General features: G+C 44.6%; 1 protein-coding gene across 4 annotated transcripts in view; it reads right to left on the bottom strand.

Moving 5' to 3' along the window:
- XRCC3 (X-ray repair cross complementing 3) overlaps positions 1-20752 on the bottom strand; it is a 50076-nt gene that overhangs the window by 8716 nt on the left and 20608 nt on the right. For 3 of the 4 annotated variants that reach the window (XM_030215557.1, XM_030215558.1, XM_030215559.1), the window contains 4 exons: positions 16458-16539; positions 14325-14462; positions 4354-4566; positions 1659-1813 (listed from right to left, as the gene is read on the bottom strand). In XM_030215557.1, coding sequence (XP_030071417.1) covers positions 1659-1813; positions 4354-4566; positions 14325-14462; positions 16458-16512 — 561 coding nt within the window. In that variant the 5' untranslated portion in view covers positions 16513-16539. The remainder of the gene's footprint in view (positions 1-1658; positions 1814-4353; positions 4567-14324; positions 14463-16457; positions 16540-20752) is intronic. The other variant, XM_030215560.1, reaches the window with a different exon arrangement.

Here is a 20752-nt window from a genome sequence, read left to right as displayed (position 1 = left end):
ATGTATTCAAAATAACTTGTGGCTTAATACCTTTTTCCTCAAGTAATTTTGCTTGGTAATTCTCTTATTTTCTTCTCTCCCTCACTTGTGGCTTTGGCATGACAATTATGGTCTTTTCTTCCTCAAAAGCCACTGATGAAACGGGAACATGTTTAATCAACCATCAACCAATCTATCAACTAAGGAGGTAATTTTAAAGGCTAGATGCCATTTACACCTGCAAAAAGCTGATTTACATACATAAATGACACTGTGTGTCTAAGCAGTGACATGAGAAAAGTCACTATGAGTTAAAGAAGGTGTGTTCTAAGGTCCACTCAAACCACATCCAGAGGTAGACGAGTTAAAATTTAATGCAAAGTCGTGCAGAATGATGCATTTGGGAAGTACAAATTCAAGGGTGCCATATGTCCTAGGAGCTGAGATCAACAGACAAGGAGAAGGACCTTGGGGTGATGATACCCGAGGATCTTAAAGTAATAAAACAGTGTGACAAGCCAGAAGGATGCTAGGTTGCTTCTAGAGAGATGTAACCAGTAGAAGAAAGGAGGTGTTGATGTCCCTGTACAACTTGTTGGAGAGGCCCCACCTGGAGTATTGTGCTCAGTTTTGGAGGCTGTATCTTCCTAATCACGACATGATTAAACCAACAATGACTGTGATGTAAAATACTCGATAATGGTCTTTCTTTGGCATTTCTGGGACATAAACCGTAGAAGTCTGCCCAACCCTGTCCTTACGTTCCAACTAGTGGAGTTGCTGTTGAAGCCCACTCTAGCCTACTTGTCATATCATTTGCGGGACACAGACTGTAAAAGTCTGCCCAGCCATTGAAGTTGCTGTCGAAGCCCTTTCCAGCCCATCCTAAACCAGATTGTCATATACGGGACACAGACAATACAAGTCTGCCTGGCTCCGGCCCTAGTTCATCACAGCCGGAGTCACCATCTAAGCATCACTCGACACATCCACACACATGCAGTCATTTAAATTTAGTTTTTTTTATGCCATCCATTTTCTCATTAGAGATCATTTTTGTCTCTACCATCTCCCTCGGGAGGGCATTCCAGACTTTGACCACCCTCTCTGTGAAATACAATTTCCTGACATTACTCCAAAGACTACCGCCCTGCAACCTGAATTCATGTCCTCTAATGTTACCCTTTCCCCTTATCTGGAAAGATTTGTTTCTGTATTAATACCTTTCAAGTATTTAAACATCTGTATCGTATCTCCCCTGTCCCTTCTTTCCTCTAGAGTATACATATTCAGGTCTTCCAGTCTCTTCTCATACTTTTTTTGGCACAAACCCCATACCATGTTTGTTGCCTTCCTCTGGACCGCTTCTAGTCTTTTTCAGTTCTCATAAGTTATTTTCTTGTTGGGCAGACTGGATGGACCGTGCAGGTCTTTTTTCTGCCGTCATATGTTACTATTTGAAAACATATGAAGTAAAATACAGACAAACTAAGATTTTTTTTGTTGGCCTTAATTTCTACATGTTAGGTGAATTAACACAGCAACCACACTCAAGGTTTCTTAGAGGAAGAAAGAGACAGAAGAAAATCGAGCCAATAAATCAAGTCAAAGGCATATGCAGTTCTACTAAACTAATTAGAACAATTGCATTTGTCATTAAATATTGCTCTGCTACTTACTATATCTGCTGCATGCTCAATAAAAATATTGTCTCCGAATTTTATTTTCTTGATGACATCAAGTGGAACATCTGCCCGGAGTTTATGTTGATGTCCAATCAGTTGCTGCAAGCGCTTATTGGGGAAAACATCTTCTGTACAGATATAGACAGCTCCTAAAAGCAATATGGAAAAGTAGGCCTGAATCTCATTTCTTTTATTCACCAGACACGTTTAGGATAAATATAGTCCCTGATGCTGAGTGACTAAAGGAGCCATTGCATTCTCCACTGTGTCTCAATATCTTGGTTTCCTTCCCCTCATTTCTACATATATATAAACATTAATAATCATGTGATGGTGGATAAATAATCTATATATATATATATATAAAAGGCACCTCCAACGTTCCAATGAAGCCTCAAGCCGAAAACTTGAGGTGCCCGAGATATCCGGTTTGGCCTGCAGTCAGTGTAGCTCCGCCCTCGCGTCAAAACGCAATGACACAGAGGGCGGGACGGGCCTGCAGTCAGTGTACCTCCGCCCTCGCGTCAAAATGCGATGACGTAGAGGGCGGGGCGGGGGACGCAGAACGCACGAGTTCCAAACATTCATTGACAGCAGCGGGGACAGCGCTGCGAACTTTAATCACAAACTCGCAACCAAGTACCTGAGGGACGGAGGGAGGGAGAGGGGGGGAGGATGGTGGGCGGGAAATTACCTTGCTAGCGCCCGTTTCATTTTTTTCCGAAACGGGCATTTCTTACTAGTGGATAATAAAGAAGGTAGATTTCACTCAATTACATTACCTTCAAGAACAAATACTCTGTCTTCAGTACAGAACAAAAAATCATTTTTCCAGCTCTCCCTGTACTGTTCACATAAGGTGTGTTATTTCTTTCAAAGGGAGCACCCAGGCTTTTAGCTGCTGTTTTAAGTTGTGTCTTATATTACAAGTCAATGTAGTACTGGTGAGCGATTTTATTAACCTCCTAACTAGGTATGTAATGTGGACTATTTCAAGTTCTTCTTATGCCCTGGAAGGTCTGTGGATAATTGTCACTGGCAGCAATTTCTCATACAATCGTGCCTTGCCCAGATCTAGGAGCCTCCTCCAAAATATGCAACCATCAGAAGGAGCAGAACAGCAGCCGCACTGGGAAGGACCAAAGATACAATATTAACAAAAAATGCTTAGGTGCTGCCAGGGAATATTTTTACATTTCTGCTACATTGCCCAGCAAATTTTTAAAATAAGAGTGAGTCAGTACCCTTCTCCACCGCCGCCAACTCCAGGCTCCGCCCTTTCTGCCTCGCCTCACCCCATGCTTGGAACAAACTCCCAGAGCCCATACGCCAGGCCCCCTCCCTGCCCATCTTCAAATCATTGCTCAAAGCCCACCTCTTCAATGTCGCCTTCAGCACCTAACCACTATACCTCTATTCAAGAAATCTAGACTGCACCAACTTGACATTTCGTCCTTTAGATTGTAAGCTCCTTTGAGCAGGGACCGTCCTCCTTTCTTAATTTGTACAGCGCTGCATAACCCTAGTAGTGCTCTAGAAATGTTTAGTAGTAGTAGTATTAAAATCTATTTTAATATTTCTGTGTCTAGTGTTTTTTTTCTCATTCATTCTGTAGTGGGTTTTTTCAAATTTTATTCACTTTTCTTTAATTGTTTTGCTGTCTTTTCTATCTCAAGCTCAAACTCCTTATTTTCATCCTTTTTGTTATTTCCTATTATCTCTGTCTTCTTCTCCTCAAAACAAAACCATCCTCTTTGCTCTTGTATCTATATTCCTTCAATTCCTTTCTCTAACCTCGTTCTCTCTTACCCTCATACCTTTGAGCTCTTCTACTACAATCATCATCTTTGCAACCTTCTCTCTGCAAGCCCTACACCTGTACCTTTCTCTCTTCGTCAGTGGCGTTCCTAGGGGGGCTGACACCCGGGGCGGAACGCCAATGCGCCCCCCCCCCCGGAACAGCGCAATGCCCCCCCCCCCCCCGGCGAAAGAACATCCGATCCCCTGGCAAAATAACCCCCCCCCCCCCGGGGGCCCGCCGCTGGGGGGGGGGGGGGGGGGGTGCCGCGCGTCTGCTGGCTCTTCGTTTTCATGCTCCCTCTGCCCCGGAACAGAAAGTAACCTGTTCCGGGGCAAAGGAAGCATGAAAACGAAGAGCCGACAGGTGCGCGGCACCCCCCCCCCCCCCAAGCAGCGTGCACCCAGGGCGGACCGCCCCCCCCCCCCCCCCCCCCCCTGTACGCCACTGCTCTTCTTACCTCTTAGGTGTAGATGAGAGAAATGAGAAGGCCATCTCCTCAGCATTCTCCCTTCCCAATCCACACCAACCTCTTTATCTATTTCTCTCTTCATTCTCATTCCTGCTCACCTACCACTATTTCCACAGATTTCATCTCCACTCACACCTCTTTTCTCTTCCTACTGACATCTTCCCCTAAACCAGTGTAGTCTCCTAGGCAGTGCAGTGGCTACCCCCCCCCCCCCCCCCCCCCCCCCACACACACACACACCTGCTTTCCCTGCAGCACCATGCTCACCAGAAAGCCCCACTCTCCCTGAAGCAATCTTGGATGCCAGGATGTGATTCCTAGGTGCTATGGTGACCTGGGGTATGTCCAGTCCTCCATATGATGACACAAAAACATATTATTTACAAAGAGAAGAGAACTGAAAGGTGTGCCACATTCACCTGCTTCCAGTCCACCATGTGTGCCTGGATATTGCACAGAAAGGCACAGCTGCAGGCATATCTGGGTCTTCCCAGCAGAGCTCTCGCCGGCAAGTTCTGTAATTCCCACAAGAGGAATTCCACCTCGTAAGAAACTGTCCAGAATAGGGCATCCCAAGCTAAGTTTCTGGTGCTGCACTGTGAAAAGGTGTTTTTCATGGTACATCTGAAATGCTGCAAGATGAATAAATAACAGATAAGTATGTTTATCGTGTTCATAACGCAAGCCGCAAATGCTAATCATTCAACTGTGCTGTTGCCAAGCCAAAATGCATTTAGGGAAATACATTTGAAATATTAAGATCAGATTTTTTTTTTTGTTACATTTGTACACCGCGCTTTCCCACTCATAGCAGGCTCTCAGTGCGGTTCTCTCTTCCTTTTTTAATTTTTTTTAATGTTACATGTTAACGCTTTAGTGTCCAATGTTCCCATATGGCTTATTACAGGAACACTGGACAGTAAAGGGTTAAATAAGTCCGTTTTGTTTATTACATAGGGTCACTGTGGGTTCAAGTAAGCATACCACTGCAAACAGAGCTGTCGTTTATCCAAACCAGTAATGAATAAGTATTTAGATCACAAAACCTCCTAGCAAAACAGCACCGGTTCTCTCCTGTTTACAAATTCTTCATCATGTTACAGATGATACCAGAGGATTGGCACTACCCACTGATATTCAAAGTAATTTAACTAAGCAGGAGAGGCTCCTGCCCAGTTAAATCACTTGGGCTGCTTAAGCCCCGATACTCGGCAGCACTTAACTGGATAGTGCCACTGAATATCACAGTCTAGTCAGCACTGGTGCAACCCATGGGCTGAGCCTCGGAGGAGCTGGGACTCAGCCAGTTAGTGGCCATATTAAGACCCCTAACCAGTTAAGTAAGCATGAAGATAACCGGGCACTTGTCTGAATACTGGCTGGTGCTCGGTTAACTTCTGGGTAGCAGCTTCCAGGCATCTGGTTCCCCTTCCCGCCCCCCCCCCCCCCCCAAAGATGATGCAATTCAGGGCCCAAACCACCCCACCCTCAGGCCTACCTGGAAAGTCCCTGGTCTAAGAACCCATCACAGGTCTGGACACAAAGCACTAGATTCTATATATCACGCCAAAAAGAAATACACCTAGGTGTATTCTTTAAAGTATACCTAAAACGTAGGTCTACTTTATAGAATAAGCCTAAACTCCCGCACAGTTTATAGAATATGCTGAGCACCCATCCACGTGACTAGATTCAGTCACAGAAAGTTATGCCGAGTAAAACTTGGTATAAATGCCGACACCTAAATTACACGTGGAACAGGTGTATTCTATAACAACGCACATAGATTTTAGAAACACCCACGACCCGCTCATTCCACGCCCATGGCCACACCTCCTTTTCAACTATGCAACTGAATTTATGTGCATCACGTTACAGAATATGCTTAGACAGTTCTGTGCATAAATTCTAATACCAATTAGTGTCAATAATTGCTTGCTACGTGGCAATTATCGCAGTGATTGTCTTAACTGATTAAAGTTGCACATGCAAATCCAGAATACAACCGGATTTGCATGTGCAACTTAATCAGTGCTATATAGAATCCAAGGAAAAATAGCTACTGTGGACCCCTAAGGAGCAGTCTTGGGTTTAAGTCATGTCACTCATTTCAGCTCATGACTATGCATATTCTGCAGTCCACTTGCCGATCAGAATGTTTCTATACTCAACACGAGGAAATATTTCCAGCCAGTAACCTGTTCTGCTATTCCAGATTTTCTTCAAATGAATGCTTTCCCTGTCTTTACATAGTGCAAAATAAAGTCTTCATAGCAGTGGCATTCCTAGGGTGGCTGACACCCGGGGCTGATCACTGATGCGCCCCCCCCCCCCCCAGGTGCAGCGCGACCCCCCCTCACCCCCCGCGAAAGGATACACCTCCCCCCGGGTGCTTTTTACCTGCTGGGGAGGTGCCGCACGCCTGTCAGCTTCGCTCGTTCCATGCTCCCTCTGCCCCGGAACAGGAAGTAACCTGTTCCGGGGCAGAGGGAGCACGGAACAAGTGGAGCAGACAGGTGCGCAGAATCTCCCCCCCCCCAAGCGGCGTGCACCCGGGGCCGACTGCCCCCCCCTTGGTACGCCACTGTTTCATAGTACAGTGAGAAGCAGGAAGCTTGCTGGAATTGAGGGAAAGAAGGGTTCAGGGTGTGTGAATATTCACGTACCCTGAATCCTCCTTTCCCTCACTTCCACCAAGCTTCGTGCTTCCTTGCCCCCATCTCACTTTTTCCCCACTATGCCCTTTTACTATTAGAAGGAATCATCATCATATACTAAAATTAACCTCCCAGCTATAATGTTGGCCTAATTCAATTTCAACATCACTACTGATAGACCCAAATAAATTGCCGACTCCCAAAATTACTCTCAGATATTTTTCCTCAGCACAAAATGGTACTCTGTCCTTGCATCAGTATCGCATCCAGAGAGGGACTAACCGGCAAGCCTGAAACCAAACAAGACTTCCAGCCTGCTCCAATTTAACACCTTCTTGCTGAGAGCCTCATCCATTCTGATTCTTCAGTGACTTGTGTGAAGCGAGTGCTGTTGACTTAGTGGAAATGGGGAAATAATAGCAGCAGCAATATAGCGTAAAGAAAATTCCCATTCTATTCACTAAGGGCCCCTTTTACCAAGCTGCAGCAAAAAGGGGGGTAAGCAAACATGTGGACAATGGGGAGCCGGTTGATATTGTATATCTGGATTTTCAGAAGGCGTTTGACAAAGTGCCGCACGAAAGACTCCTGAAGAAATTGCAGAGTCATGGAATCGGAGGTAGGGTATTATTATGGATTAAGAACTGGTTGAAAGATAGGAAGCAGAGAGTAGGATTGCATGGCCAGTATTCTCAGTGGAGGAGGGTAGTTAGTGGGGTCCCGCAGGGGTCTGTGCTGGGTCCGTTGCTTTTTAATGTATTTATAAATGACCTAGAGATGGGAATAACTAGTGAGGTAATTAAATTCGCCGATGACACAAAATTATTCAGGGTCGTCAAGTCGCAGGAGGAATGTGAACGATTACAGGAGGACCTTGCGAGACTGGGAGAATGGGCGTGCAAGTGGCAGATGAAGTTCAATGTTGACAAGTGCAAAGTGATGCATGTGGGTAAGAGGAACCCGAATTATAGCTACGTCTTGCAAGGTTCCGCGTTAGGAGTTACGGATCAAGAAAGGGATCTGGGTGTCGTCGTCGTCGATGATACGCTGAAACCTTCTGCTCAGTGTGCTGCTGCGGCTAGGAAAGCGAATAGAATGTTGGGTGTTATTAGGAAGGGTATGGAGTCCAGGTGTGCGGATGTTATAATGCCGTTGTATCGCTCCATGGTGTGACCGCACCTGGAGTATTGTGTTCAGTACTGGTCTCCATATCTCAAAAAAGATATAGTAGAATTGGAAAAGGTACAGCGAAGGGCGACGAAAATGATAGTGGGGATGGGACGACTTTCCTATGAAGAGAGGCTGAGAAGGCTAGGGCTTTTCAGCTTGGAGAAGAGACGGCTGAGGGGAGATATGATAGAAGTGTATAAAATAATGAGTGGAATGGATCGGGTGGATGTGAAGCGACTGTTCACGCTATCCAAAAATACTAGGACTAGAGGGCATGAGTTGAAGCTACAGTGTGGTAAATTTAAAACGAATCGGAGAAAATTTTTCTTCACCCAACGTGTAATTAGACTCTGGAATTCGTTGCCGGAGAACGTGGTACGGGCGGTTAGCTTGACGGAGTTTAAAAAGGGGTTAGATAGATTCCTAAAGGACAAGTCCATAGACCGCTATTAAATGGACTTGGAAAAATTCCGCATTTTTAGGTATAACTTGTCTGGAATGTTTTTACGTTTGGGGAGCGTGCCAGGTGCCCTTGACCTGGATTGGCCACTGTCGGTGACAGGATGCTGGGCTAGATGGACCTTTGGTCTTTCCCAGTATGGCACTACTTATGTACTTATGTACTAATCAGCAAAGAGGCCCCCCTTTTACTGCAGCGGGTAATATGTAGGTCTTTCTTTTTTTTTTTCAGGAAATGGCTGTGCGGCAAGTGAAGCACTTGCCGAACAGCCATTTTGGGGGGGGGGGGGGGGGACGCTTACCGCCACCCACTGAGGTGGCGGTAAGGGCTCCCGCGCTAACCCGATAGTCACTTGGCAGGGTGCAGCATTGCCCGACTACCGCTGGGTACACACCGGCACTACAAAAATGTAGCGCCGGATATGACATGTGCTAGGGGTGGGAAGTACAGCCGGGCTGCTGCGGTAGCCCGGAAGTATTTCCTTTTTAGTGCACGGTAAGCCTGCATTGGGTTTACTTATAGGGGTTAAGCACTGGGCTGAAAATCTGGTTCAAATCCTGCTGCTGCTCTTTGTGATTTTGGGCAAGTCACTTAACCTTCCATTGCTACAGGTACAAAATTTAAATTATAAGAGCTCTAAGGACATGGAACTACGCAGTTTTAGCATACCTGAATGCAACTCACCTTGAACTATTACTGAAAAAGGTGTGAGCTAAACCCAAACTTGGAGGCAACTTCCTATGAACATTAATCCAGTCTTACACCCAATTCCCTACCCTCACCTGAAATATTTGAGATTTAGAACAAAACTACTACCTACACCAGTCTCTACCAAGCTTTTCAGCAAGATGACATGATCCAGAAGTCACATCTAAAAAAAGTACTCAACACTGCTTGATCCATCTGTTTCAATATTGGCAATATCAAATCTAATCCCAAAACCAGCAGTGCCTCAGAGCTATGCCCTGCCAAAACCCATGTTGACTTGGACCTAAAGTCGAATAAGTATCTTAAGTATCTTTTTAGCAATATGTAAGCCACATACTGTGGGAAAATGTGGGATACAAATGTAATAAATTAATTAATTTAAAAAAATACAAAACAAAACCTATTCTACCACCTTACTGACCAATGGTAAGCTTGAGATGGGGTGATATATATAGGTTCAGATGTGCAGAATAACTATCTTTTTAATTGGTCTAACACTACTTCATTTCAACATCACTGGCAATACCCCTTCAGCAAGGAAAGGCATGCCTAACTCAAAACATTGAGGGCTCCCTTTACAGAGCTGCGCTGATTCCCGCACGGCAAATGAGAGGAAGCCCTTAGGAACTGAATGGTTTTTCTCTCATTTGCCGCACCAAGAATCAGTAGTGCGGCTTTGTAAAAGAGGCCCTGAGTAACTGCTTTTCCAGCCATTTGCAGGTGCCCCATAGAACAGTTGTTCAAAGGGATAAAGTAGAATTCAGTGATTAATTGGTCTCTACAGTTCTAGTCTACTTATCTTTGCCAAAGTCCCCAGTTATGACTAGGAAATACTTGGGTAACTATACAATTGTCTTGATCCATACGCCCCTATTAATTCAGTACATGGTCAATCTTTCCCACAGTTGTTGTGAGGCCAAGGGAGAAAGCATAACATTTGAGCACGGTACATACAACAAAGTTTTAACTGCATCAAATAGAACATTCTATAAATAAGCCTGGAAAATTATTTTACAAAAATATTGTCCTTCAAACTTAACACTTTCTGTCGTAATGAACTGCCACCATACAACTCTTCATCACCTGTTGCTTCTCACCACACACAGTTTATCCATCTTGTCTCTGCCACAGACTCCATCACAGCTTGACTACAGCCTTATGGGGGTCCTTTTACTTAAAGTGCGCCGAAAAATGACCTGCACTGTTGTACAAGTGTGTATTGGACGCATGCAGGTCCATTTTTTAATATGCCTGCAAAAAAGAAGGCTTTTTTTTTTTGGGGGGGGGGGGGGGGGGGGAGGGAAGTAAAAAATTGATGTGCGGCAAAATGAAAATTAACGCACATCCATTTTGGGCCTGAGACCTTACTGCCTGCCACCCACTGACTTAGTGGTAAGATCTCACGCGTTAACCAGGCGGTAATCATCAGCGCACGTACAATGCTGATTACCGCCCAGTTAGCGCCAATTGCTGGAAAATAAAACATATTTCCCGGTGCACATACTGGACGCGCATAACAAAATGAAATTACCGCCCGGGCCACGTGGTAGCTCCAAATTGGTGCGCATTTGGCATGTGTAGGCACCTACGTGGTTTAGTAAAAGGGTCCCTATAAGAGCCCTTTTCCCTTGCCTTCCCACCTCAGACTTCCTATTATTATCCCAAGCAACACCTCAAGAAATGTGGGAGAGAATGACAGGATGGGTGGCAGCTACAGTGGTGGAAATAAGTATTTGATCCCTTGCTGATTTTGTAAGTTTGCCCACTGACAAAGACATGAGCAGCCCATAATTGAAGGGTAGGTTATTGGTAACAGTGAGAGATAGCACATCACAAATTAAATCCGGAAAATCACATTGTGGAAAGTATATGAATTTATTTGCATTCTGCAGAGGGAAATAAGTATTTAATCCCTCTGGCAAACAAGACCTAATACTTGGTGGCAAAACCCTTGTTGGCAAGCACAGCGGTCAGACGTCTTCTGTAGTTGATGATGAGGTTTGCACACATGTCAGGAGGAATTTTGGTCCACTCCTCTTTGCAGATCATCTCTAAATCATTAAGAGTTCTGGGCTGTCGCTTGGCAACTCGCAGCTTCAGCTCCCTCCATAAGTTTTCAATGGGATTAAGGTCTGGTGACTGGCTAGGCCACTCCATGACCCTAATGTGCTTCTTCCTGAGCCACTCCTTTGTTGCCTTGGCTGTATGTTTTGGGTCATTGTCATGCTAGAAGACCCAGCCACGACCCATTTTTAAGGCCCTGGCGGAGGGAAGGAGGTTGTCACTCAGAATTGTACGGTACATGGCCCCATCCATTCTCCCATTGATGCGGTGAAGTAGTCCTGTGCCCTTAGCAGAGAAACACCCCCAAAACATAACATTTCCACCTCCATGCTTGACAGTGGGGACGGTGTTCTTTGGGTCATAGGCAGCATTTCTCTTCCTCCAAACACGGCGAGTTGAGTTCATGCCAAAGAGCTCAATTTTTGTCTCATCTGACCACAGCACCTTCTCCCAATCACTCTCGGCATCATCCAGGTGTTCACTGGCAAACTTCAGATGGGCCGTCACATGTGCCTTCCGGAGCAGGGGGACCTTGCGGGCACTGCAGGATTGCAATCCGTTATGTCGTAATGTGTTACCAATGGTTTTCGTGGTGACAGTGGTCCCAGCTGCCTTGAGATCATTGACAAGTTCCCCCCTTGTAGTTGTAGGCTGATTTCTAACCTTCCTCATGATCAAGGATACCCCACGAGGTGAGATTTTGCGTGGAGCCCCAGATCTTTGTCGATTGACAGTCATTTTGTACTTCTTCCATTTTCTTACTATGGCACCAACAGTTGTCTCCTTCTCGCCCAGCGTCTTACTGATGGTTTTGTAGCCCATTCCAGCCTTGTGCAGGTGTATGATCTTGTCCCTGACATCCTTAGACAGCTCCTTGCTCTTGGCCATTTGTAGAGGTTAGAGTCTGACTGATTCACTGAGTCTGTGGACAGGTGTCTTTCATACAGGTGACCATTGCCGACAGCTGTCTGTCATGCAGGTAACGAGTTGATTTGGAGCATCTACCTGGTCTGTAGGGGCCAGATCTCTTACTGGTTGGTGGGGGATCAAATACTTATTTCCCTCTGCAGAATGCAAATAAATTCATATACTTTCCACAATGTGATTTTCCGGATTTAATTTGTGATGTGCTATCTCTCACTGTTACCAATAACCTACCCTTCAATTATGGGCTGCTCATGTCTTTGTCAGTGGGCAAACTTACAAAATCAGCAAGGGATCAAATACTTATTTCCACCACTGTATGTTATCAAGACCCGTTGCTATACAGGTGGTCATCTACCAGAGTTCTGGTAGCCGTGGTGGTTCTGAAGAAAACCAGTTTCTTTGCAGGTTGTGGTGTCTTATTGGACAGATGGAAGAATTATCACTGGATGCCCGATGATCACCCACTATAACATCAGAAATACTCTTCCCCATTCATAATGCATTGTGCCCAGTATGGCCCCCATCCCATGTGAATTCCATTAACAACTGCTGGAATAGTCCCCCCCCCCCTAGAGAATCCAGGGTCTCCCTACTTTTAGAAGACCTCGCAACAGGGATACCCTAATCAACATCTGACACATTAAAATCACTTATTAGTAATTATTTCCTTTTCACAGTTATATTACGAATATAGTCAATGAAATCTGTCCATTTCTTCTGTCTGTGGAGGAGGCCTGTATATCACACCAATGTAAATACATTTTACATTTCCTCTTCCCAGATTGATCTACAGTGCCCTTCCTTACCCTGTAGGTCCTGCAGGTGTGTAGCTTAACATATAAGCAGTAAAAACTACGCTCGACCACCTAAATTTCCAAAAACTACTAAAAACAAACCTGTTCAGAAAGGCATACCCCCACCGACCCAACATAAAAACTTGGACACCTGCAACACAACGAAACCAAAGACCGAAATGGACATTTCTAACCCTTCCTCTTCCTTCTCTAAGTTCCCCCATTGTATTTACCATACATGAACCTTATTCTACCACAATATCACCTTGTATTTGTTCATACCGGAACTCGCAAACGCCGTAATGGTACTATGTAAGCCACACTGAGCCTGCAAATAGGTGGGAAAATGTGGGATACAACATAATAAATAAATAAAATCCAAAAACAGCACATTTATGTAGTCTGAAAAGCTCAGGTACACCATTGCCTGTATATTCTTGGTTCATTAATCTCATCCCATGGCTTTTCCTATCATCTCTATGCTGATGACTCCCAAATCTACCTTTCTACCCCTAATATCTCACCTTGCATCCAAATCAAAGTTTCAGCGTGCTTGTCTGACATTGCTGTCTGGATGTCTCAACGCCACCTGAAATTAAATATGACCAAAACCAAGCTTCTCATTTCCCCCCCCAAACCCACCTCCCCGCTCCCCCCGTTTTCTATTTCTGTTGATGACTCTCTCATTCTCCCTGTCTCCTCAGCTCGAAACCTTGGGGTTGTCTTTGACTCTTCTCTCTCCTTCTCTGCTCATATCCAGCAGATCACCAAGACCTGTCGTTTCTTTCTTTACAACATCCGTAAAATCCGCCCCTTCTTTCCGAGCACTCTACCAAAACCCTCATCCACACCCTTGTCACCTCTCATTTGGACTACTGCAATCTGCTTCTTGCTGGCCTCCCACTTAGTCACCTCTCCCCTCTCCAGTCAGTTCAAAACTCTTCTGCCCGTTTCGTCTTCCTCCAGGGTCGCTTTACTCATACTACCCCTCTCCTCAAGTCGCTTCACTGGCTCTCTATCCGTTTTCACATCCTGTTCAAACTTCATCTACTAACCTATAAATGTACTCACTCTGCTGCTCCCCAGTATCTCTCCACACTCGTCCTTCCCTACACCCCTTCCCGTGCACGCCGCTCCATGGATAAATCCTTCTTATCTGTTCCCTTCGCCGCTACTGCCAACTCCAGACTTCGCTCCTTCTGTCTTGCTGCGCCCTATGCCTGGAATAGACTTCCTGAGCCCCTACGTCTTGCCCCATCCTTGACCATCTTTAAATCTAGATTGAAAGCCCACCTCTTTAACATTGCTTTTGACTCGTAACCACTTGTATCCACTCGCCTCCACCTACCCTCCTCTCCTCTTTCCTCTACACATTAATTGATTTGTTTGCTTTATTTTTTGTCTACTAGATTGTAAGCTCTTTGAGAAAGGACTGTCTTTCTTCTATGTTTGTGCAGCGCTGCGTACGCTTTGTAGCGCTATAGAAATGCTAAATAGTAGTAGTAGTAGTAATTCTTTTGTCAGCTCAATGAAGAGGTGTCACAATCCCCAAAGCATCCAGGATTTTTCTATGATATACTCTTGTTATCTACATCTTGCAACACAATTACCAGTGACCACAGAGTTCTTTCTCAGTTCGGATGACACGGCTTTCAGTAAGTGCTGCACATCAACAATGGATAATTTGGTCAGGCGCTGCAGATCTGGTCCAGAATACATCAGAACCTCCCTCGTAGATTTTATTTTAGCTGAAATAAAAGGAAGGAACTGACAAATTATTTAACATAAAAGAGTATGGCATGGCTGAAAGTACTACTTAATAACTTGTAGACGCTGTGCAGGAAAGAAATATATAGTATTACATTACACACACTACAAAGCAGTGTGTTGTTGCTTCTACAGTTGCTGTTTTTAAAGGCTGATTTAAATATAGACTGTCCTAGCTAAAAATAAAAGTAATTCTAAAGAATCATTTACTAACAGCATGCACTGTTAGCAAATGATCCTTGAAATGTTATTTAGAGATTTGAATTCATCTGTACAATTCACGCCACATTTGCATACTCACTGATAGGAGGCAGAGCTACAAATGCATCTTTCATTTGGACACACGAGAATTTGGTATTTCTTGCCTCTGTGCTGGTTCACGTCTGTTTTAAGAGTATTGTTTTCTTACAGTTCACTTGGGTTTGGAACTACCATGTCAACGGTATAGTCACTTTGGGCTTAGGCTCACCCAGAACTGCCTCACCTTTGCTGTGGCTGGTGAGAATCCTCCTCCTCTGGTGGCCAGACCATCTTCCAAGCTCAGTAGTTGGTGGCAGCGGCGCTGGGCTCACCGTGAGCATGCATAAAAACTCAGCGACACTGCCACTGAGCTTGGGAAATGGTCTGGCCAGTGGAAGAAGAGGTCTTTAGCTGGTGGGACTTTGGTATTTATATTTTGACGTGGGGGGGGGGGGGGGAGGAGCCGGGATGAGAGAGTAGAGAGAAATCTGTGCCCACTCACTTTGGGCTCAGGTCCTCCCAAAATTGGACATCTGGCTACACCACTGTGCCATACATATTTTCATAAAAAGAGGAACATCTGCAATCCTCATTATACCTCTATAATCGGTTCTGCTCTTAATGTCTCATAACAATAGACCCCAATTTGATAAATGAAAGTCATATTAGCCTCAGCCTGTTAAGTAGTTATACTACACTTCGTTGTGGAGGAGTAGCCTAGTGGTTAGTGCAGTGGACTTTGATCCTGGGGAACTGAGTTTGATTCCCACTGCAGCTCCTTGTGACTCTGGGCAAGTCACTTAACCCTCCATTGCCCCTGGTACAAAATAAGTATCTGAATATATGTAAACCGCTTTGAATGTAGTTGCAAAAACCTCAGAATGGTGGTATAGCAAGTCCCATTTCCCTTTCCCTATTTGAGATTCTACATGGAATGTTGCTATTCCACTAGCAACATTCCATGTAGAAGCCTGCCCTTGCAGATCAGCAACGCGGCTGCGCAGGCTTCTGTTTCTGTGAGTCTGACGTCCTGCACATATAACTCACAAAAACAGAAGCCTGCACGGCCGCATTGCTGATCTGCAAGGGCAGGCTTCTACATGGAATGTTGCTAGTGGAGGAGTAGCCTAGTGGTTAGTGCAGTGGACTTTGATCCTGGGGAACTGGGTTCAATTCCCACTGCAGCTCCTTGTGACTCTGGGCAAGTCACTTAACCCTCCATTGCCCCTGGTACAAAATAAGTACCTGAATATATGTAAACCACTTTGAATGTAGTTGCAAAAAAGCTGAGAAAGGTGGTATATCAAGTCCCATTTCCCTTTAAGGGGCAGACTGTATCATGGCTTAGCATATCAGCCTTCTGGTTGCTCAATTTAGAAAAAAAAATCTATAACTAATGCTGTTTTAATTTAATCAATGGGCCCTGTTTACTAAGCCGCAGTAGAGGCGTGTTAGCATTTTTAGCACATGCTAACCAGTAGCACGCACTAACTCTGTAGGCACCTACAATATTCCTATGGACACCTACAGTTAGTGCACGCTAATTTTGTGCATGTGCTAAAAATGTTAGCACGCCTTAGTAAACAGGGCACAATGTATGATACAATAAACATACCTCTATTAAAACCTCTTATAGGAAGTTCATTGAAAATGTTGTTTACAGGAAAAAACATATTGCATTAATTTATACATTATATAAAAATGTTTAAAAAAATATATTAAAATATTACTTTTACCTTTCTTCACTGCTGTGAGAACTCGAGGGTTCAGGTCCAGTTGGTCCCAATCCATTTCTTCATGCAGTTCTGTTTTTGAGACCTGTAAAACAGAGAGACTGATGTTCAAAGGGTTTACTGCTGGATTCTATATAGGGCGCCCAGATATCCATGGCAAAATCCAGACATATTCTAAAACAATGCGCGTAACTTACTTGGCTTAATAAGCTAATCAGCATTGATAACACTTAAGCAATACTCAGCAATATTTGACAATAATAAGAATTTACACAAACAAATTGCTAAGCGTATTCTGTAATGAACTGCGCCTAAATTCTAATGCGCGCAGTTCAAAAGGGGCATGGCTATAGGCGGGAAAGCAGGCATTCCCAAATTAACTTGAACAGTTATAGAATATGGCCCAGTGCACGTAAATCTACGCACGGGGATTTACGCCATGTTTTCGTTGGTGTAAATGGAGGTGCACAATTTTAGATGCTGGGATATCAACTAAGCGTATTCTATATACCATGCCTAAATGTAGGCACCGATTATAGAATACGCTTAGGTGGAAATGTTTATCGCACAGATTTTTTAGGTGCCTTATATAGAATCTGGCCCTAAATGCTCCTAACTTTGAGGTCCTTTTACTAAAGGTTAACACGTAATAATGGAATTAGCGTACTAAATGTTAAGGAGCCTATAGGTATAAAATGGACTTCTTAGCATTTACACCCTAATTCTATATATGGTGCTCAAAATTGCTCCTGCACCTACCAATTTGCGTGCGCAATTTAATTGACATACGAGCCAATTAGTGCCTATAATTGGGTGCTAATTAGCATTAATTAGCATCAATTTAAATTTACGTGTGCATCTTTAGGCAGATCTGAAAAGGTGGCACGGCCATGGAAGGAGCATGGGCGGATCAGGGGCATTCCCTGAATTTAGGCACAAGAATTTAGACCAGGTTTCAGTTGGTGTAAATCCTCATGTCCAAAATTGTGTGCGGATCCAGGCACTAAATGCTATTTTATAAACAGCGCCAAACTCTGAGTGCCATTTAAAGAATAGCGCTAAGTGCTAATTTTGATTGGCACCATATACAGGATTTGGTCTTAGTGTGCAATCAGTCCGTTAGCGCGCACTAAGCTTTAGTAAAAGGGTCCCTTTGAGAGAGAGTACTAAATTGCCCTCTATGAAAATTTACTAGCACTGAGTGCCAATCAGGCTTATTTTCGAAAGTGATCGCCGGCGATCTTCCGACATAAATCAGGAGATGGCCGGCGATCTCTCAAGCGGCAAAATCGGTATAATCGAAAGCTGCTATTTTGACACCATCGCTGCTTTCCCGTCGCCGAGCTGATGAAAGTTCAAAGGGGCGTGTCGGTAGTGTAGCGAAGGTGGGACATGGGCGGGTATGGGCGTGGCTACCAGATGGCCGGCTTTCGTGGATAATGGGAAAAAAAAAAAGCGGCATTCATCAGTATTTCACCGGGTTTACTTGGTCCTTTTATTTTCATGACCAAGCCTCAAAAAGGTGCCCCCAACTCACCAGATGACCACCGGAGGAAATGGGGAATGACCTCCCCCTACTCCCCCGGTGGTCACCAACCCCCTCCTACACTAAAAAAAATACAAATAAAACCTTTTTTGCCAGCCTCAAATGTCATACCCAGCTCCCTGACAGCAGTATGCAAGTCCCTGGAGCAGTTTTTATTGGGTGCAGTGCACTTCAGGCAGGCAGACCCAGGCCCATCCCCCCCACCTGTTACACTTGTGGTGGTAAGTGTTGAGCCCTCCAACCCCCCCCCCTCCAAAACCCACTGTACCCACATGTAGGTGCCCCCTTCACCCATAAGGACTATGGTAGTGGTGTAGAGTTGTGGGGAGTGGGCTTTGGGGGGGGGGGGGGGATTTGGGGGGCTCAGCATCCAAGGTAAGGGACCTATGCACCTGGGAGGTATTTGTATATTTGTTTAAAAGTTCTAGAAGTGCCCCCTAGGGTGCCCGGTTGCTATCCTGGCATGTCAGGGGGACCAGTGCACTACAAATGCTGGCTCCTCCCATGACCAAATGCCTTGGATTTCGCCGGGTTTGAGATGGCCGGCATTTTTTTCCATTATCGCTGAAAAACAAAACCAGTGATCTCAAACCCGGCAAACTCTGGCATTTGGCCGGGCTAAACCGTATCATCGAAAAAAAATACGGTTCCGGCCAGCTATTGCATCGCTGCCAAAATAGATCGCCGGCGACCTATTTCGCCGGCGATGTTCGATTATGCCCCTCTATATCTCTGCTGAAAATTTCACTAAACTCCTAAAGTTAGTAACTTAAAACGTGGGTGGCAACAGGGGAGGATTTACAGTGGAGAATACAAGTTAGAAGCTTAGCAGTGATTTTCGTACTTGGTACTTAAATTAGGCTCATAAACCTGGGCAAATTCTTGGCAGTCCTAAATTAAGGTGCAAATTACCAGCAGTCCTAAATTTAAGTGAATTTTCTGCAGAAAAAAAATTAAAAAGGACCCGTTTACTAAAGTGCGGTAAAATTATGCTCTTAATGCACCTTAGCCCCTGGATTCTATATAGCGTGGATAGAGATCTGCGCTGAAATCCAGGTGTATTCTATAACAATGTGCATAACTTAATTGGCCTAGCAAGCTAATCAGAGTTGATAACCGCTCTTAACAAGCAATAAGCACTAATTGGCAATAATTAGAATTTACACAGACAACTCGCTAACTTCTAACGCATGCAGACAAAAACGGGCGGGTTATGGGCGGGGAAATGGGCGTTTGTAAATTTACATGCGTAGTTATAGAATATGGCCCAGTGTGCCTAAATCTACACACCAGGATTTACGCCACGTTTTCGTTCATGTAAATGGAGGCGCGTAGTTTTAGGTGCTGAGATATCAACTAAGCGTATTCTATATATCCTGCCTAAATCTAGGCGCTGCTTATAGAATACGCTTAGTCGGCAATGTTTTTTTGTGCGGATATTTTTTAGGTGCCATATATAGAATCTCCCCCTAGATGCAAATATTAACACATAGGGAAAGGGAAATGGGACTTGATATACCGCCTTTCTGAGGTTTTTGCAACTACATTCAAAGCGGTTTACATATATTCAGGTACTTATTTTATACCAGGGGCAATGGAGGGTTAAGTGACTTGCCCAGAGTCACAAGGAGCTGCAGTGGGAATCGAACTCAGTTCCCCAGGATCAAAGTCCACTGCACTAACCACTAGGCTACTCCTCCACTGGCAACATTCTATGTAGAACCCTGCCTTTGCAGATCAGCAATGCGGCCACGCAGGCTTCTGTTTCTGTGAGTCTGGCGTCCTGCAGAAGCCTGCGCGGCTGCGTTGCTGATTTGCAAGGGCAGACTTCTACATGGAATGTTGCTAGTGGAATAGCAACATTCCATGCAGAATCTCAAATAGGGAAAGGGAAATGGGACTTGATATACCGCCTTTCTAAGGTTTTTGCAACTACATTCAAAGCGGTTTACATATATTCAGGTACTTATTTTGTACCAGGGGCAATGGAGGATTAAGTGACTTCCCCAGAGTCACAAGGAGCTGCAGTGGGAATTTAACTCAGTTCCCCAGGATCAAAGTCCACTGCACTAACCACTCTTTCGAGGCCTAAAAGAAAGCAAAAACAACAAAAAATAAGAATCCAGGTTTTTAACTTCAAGTTCATCAGATCAGTACACTTACAAATTCTAGAAAGTGGAAAAAAAAAAAGCAACATCTGGAGAGCCTTGTATGCCAATGCCCGTAGTATGGGAAACAAATGTCCAGATCTACAGGCTGCAATCATAGAACCTGACTTGGATTTAGTGGTGGTAACGGAGACGTGGTTCATGGAGGGAAAAGGGTGGAGGAGTGGCATTATATGTTAAGAATTATATTAAAGTGACAGAACTGTAAGATGTATGGGGTAAGGAAGAAGCGCTGTGGGTTAAACTGGCAAGAGGAAAGGAAAATAAATTTACATTGGTGTAATATACAGGTCATGTTCACAATCAGAAGAATTGGACGGAGACTTAATTGAAGACATCCACAAGATAGCTAGGAAAGAGGAAGTACTACTGATGGAGGATTTTAATATGTTGGACGTCGATTTGTGCGTCCCTGCTGCGAGGTCGTCTAGAAGCAAAGAGATCTTGGATTCTCTACAGAAAGAATTGTTTCAGCAGTGGGTGACGGAACAGACGCGGGATGGAGCTATTCTAGATCTGGTGCTTACAAAAGGGGGCAATATTTCTGATGTTACGGCGAGGGGTCATTTGGCATCTAGTGATCA

The sequence above is a fragment of the Microcaecilia unicolor genome, chromosome 9, assembly GCF_901765095.1.
Source record: "Microcaecilia unicolor chromosome 9, aMicUni1.1, whole genome shotgun sequence".
Taxonomy (NCBI): Eukaryota; Metazoa; Chordata; class Amphibia; order Gymnophiona; family Siphonopidae; genus Microcaecilia; species Microcaecilia unicolor.
Note: the sequence above shows the minus strand (reverse complement) of the source record. Positions and strands in the feature narration are given on the sequence as shown.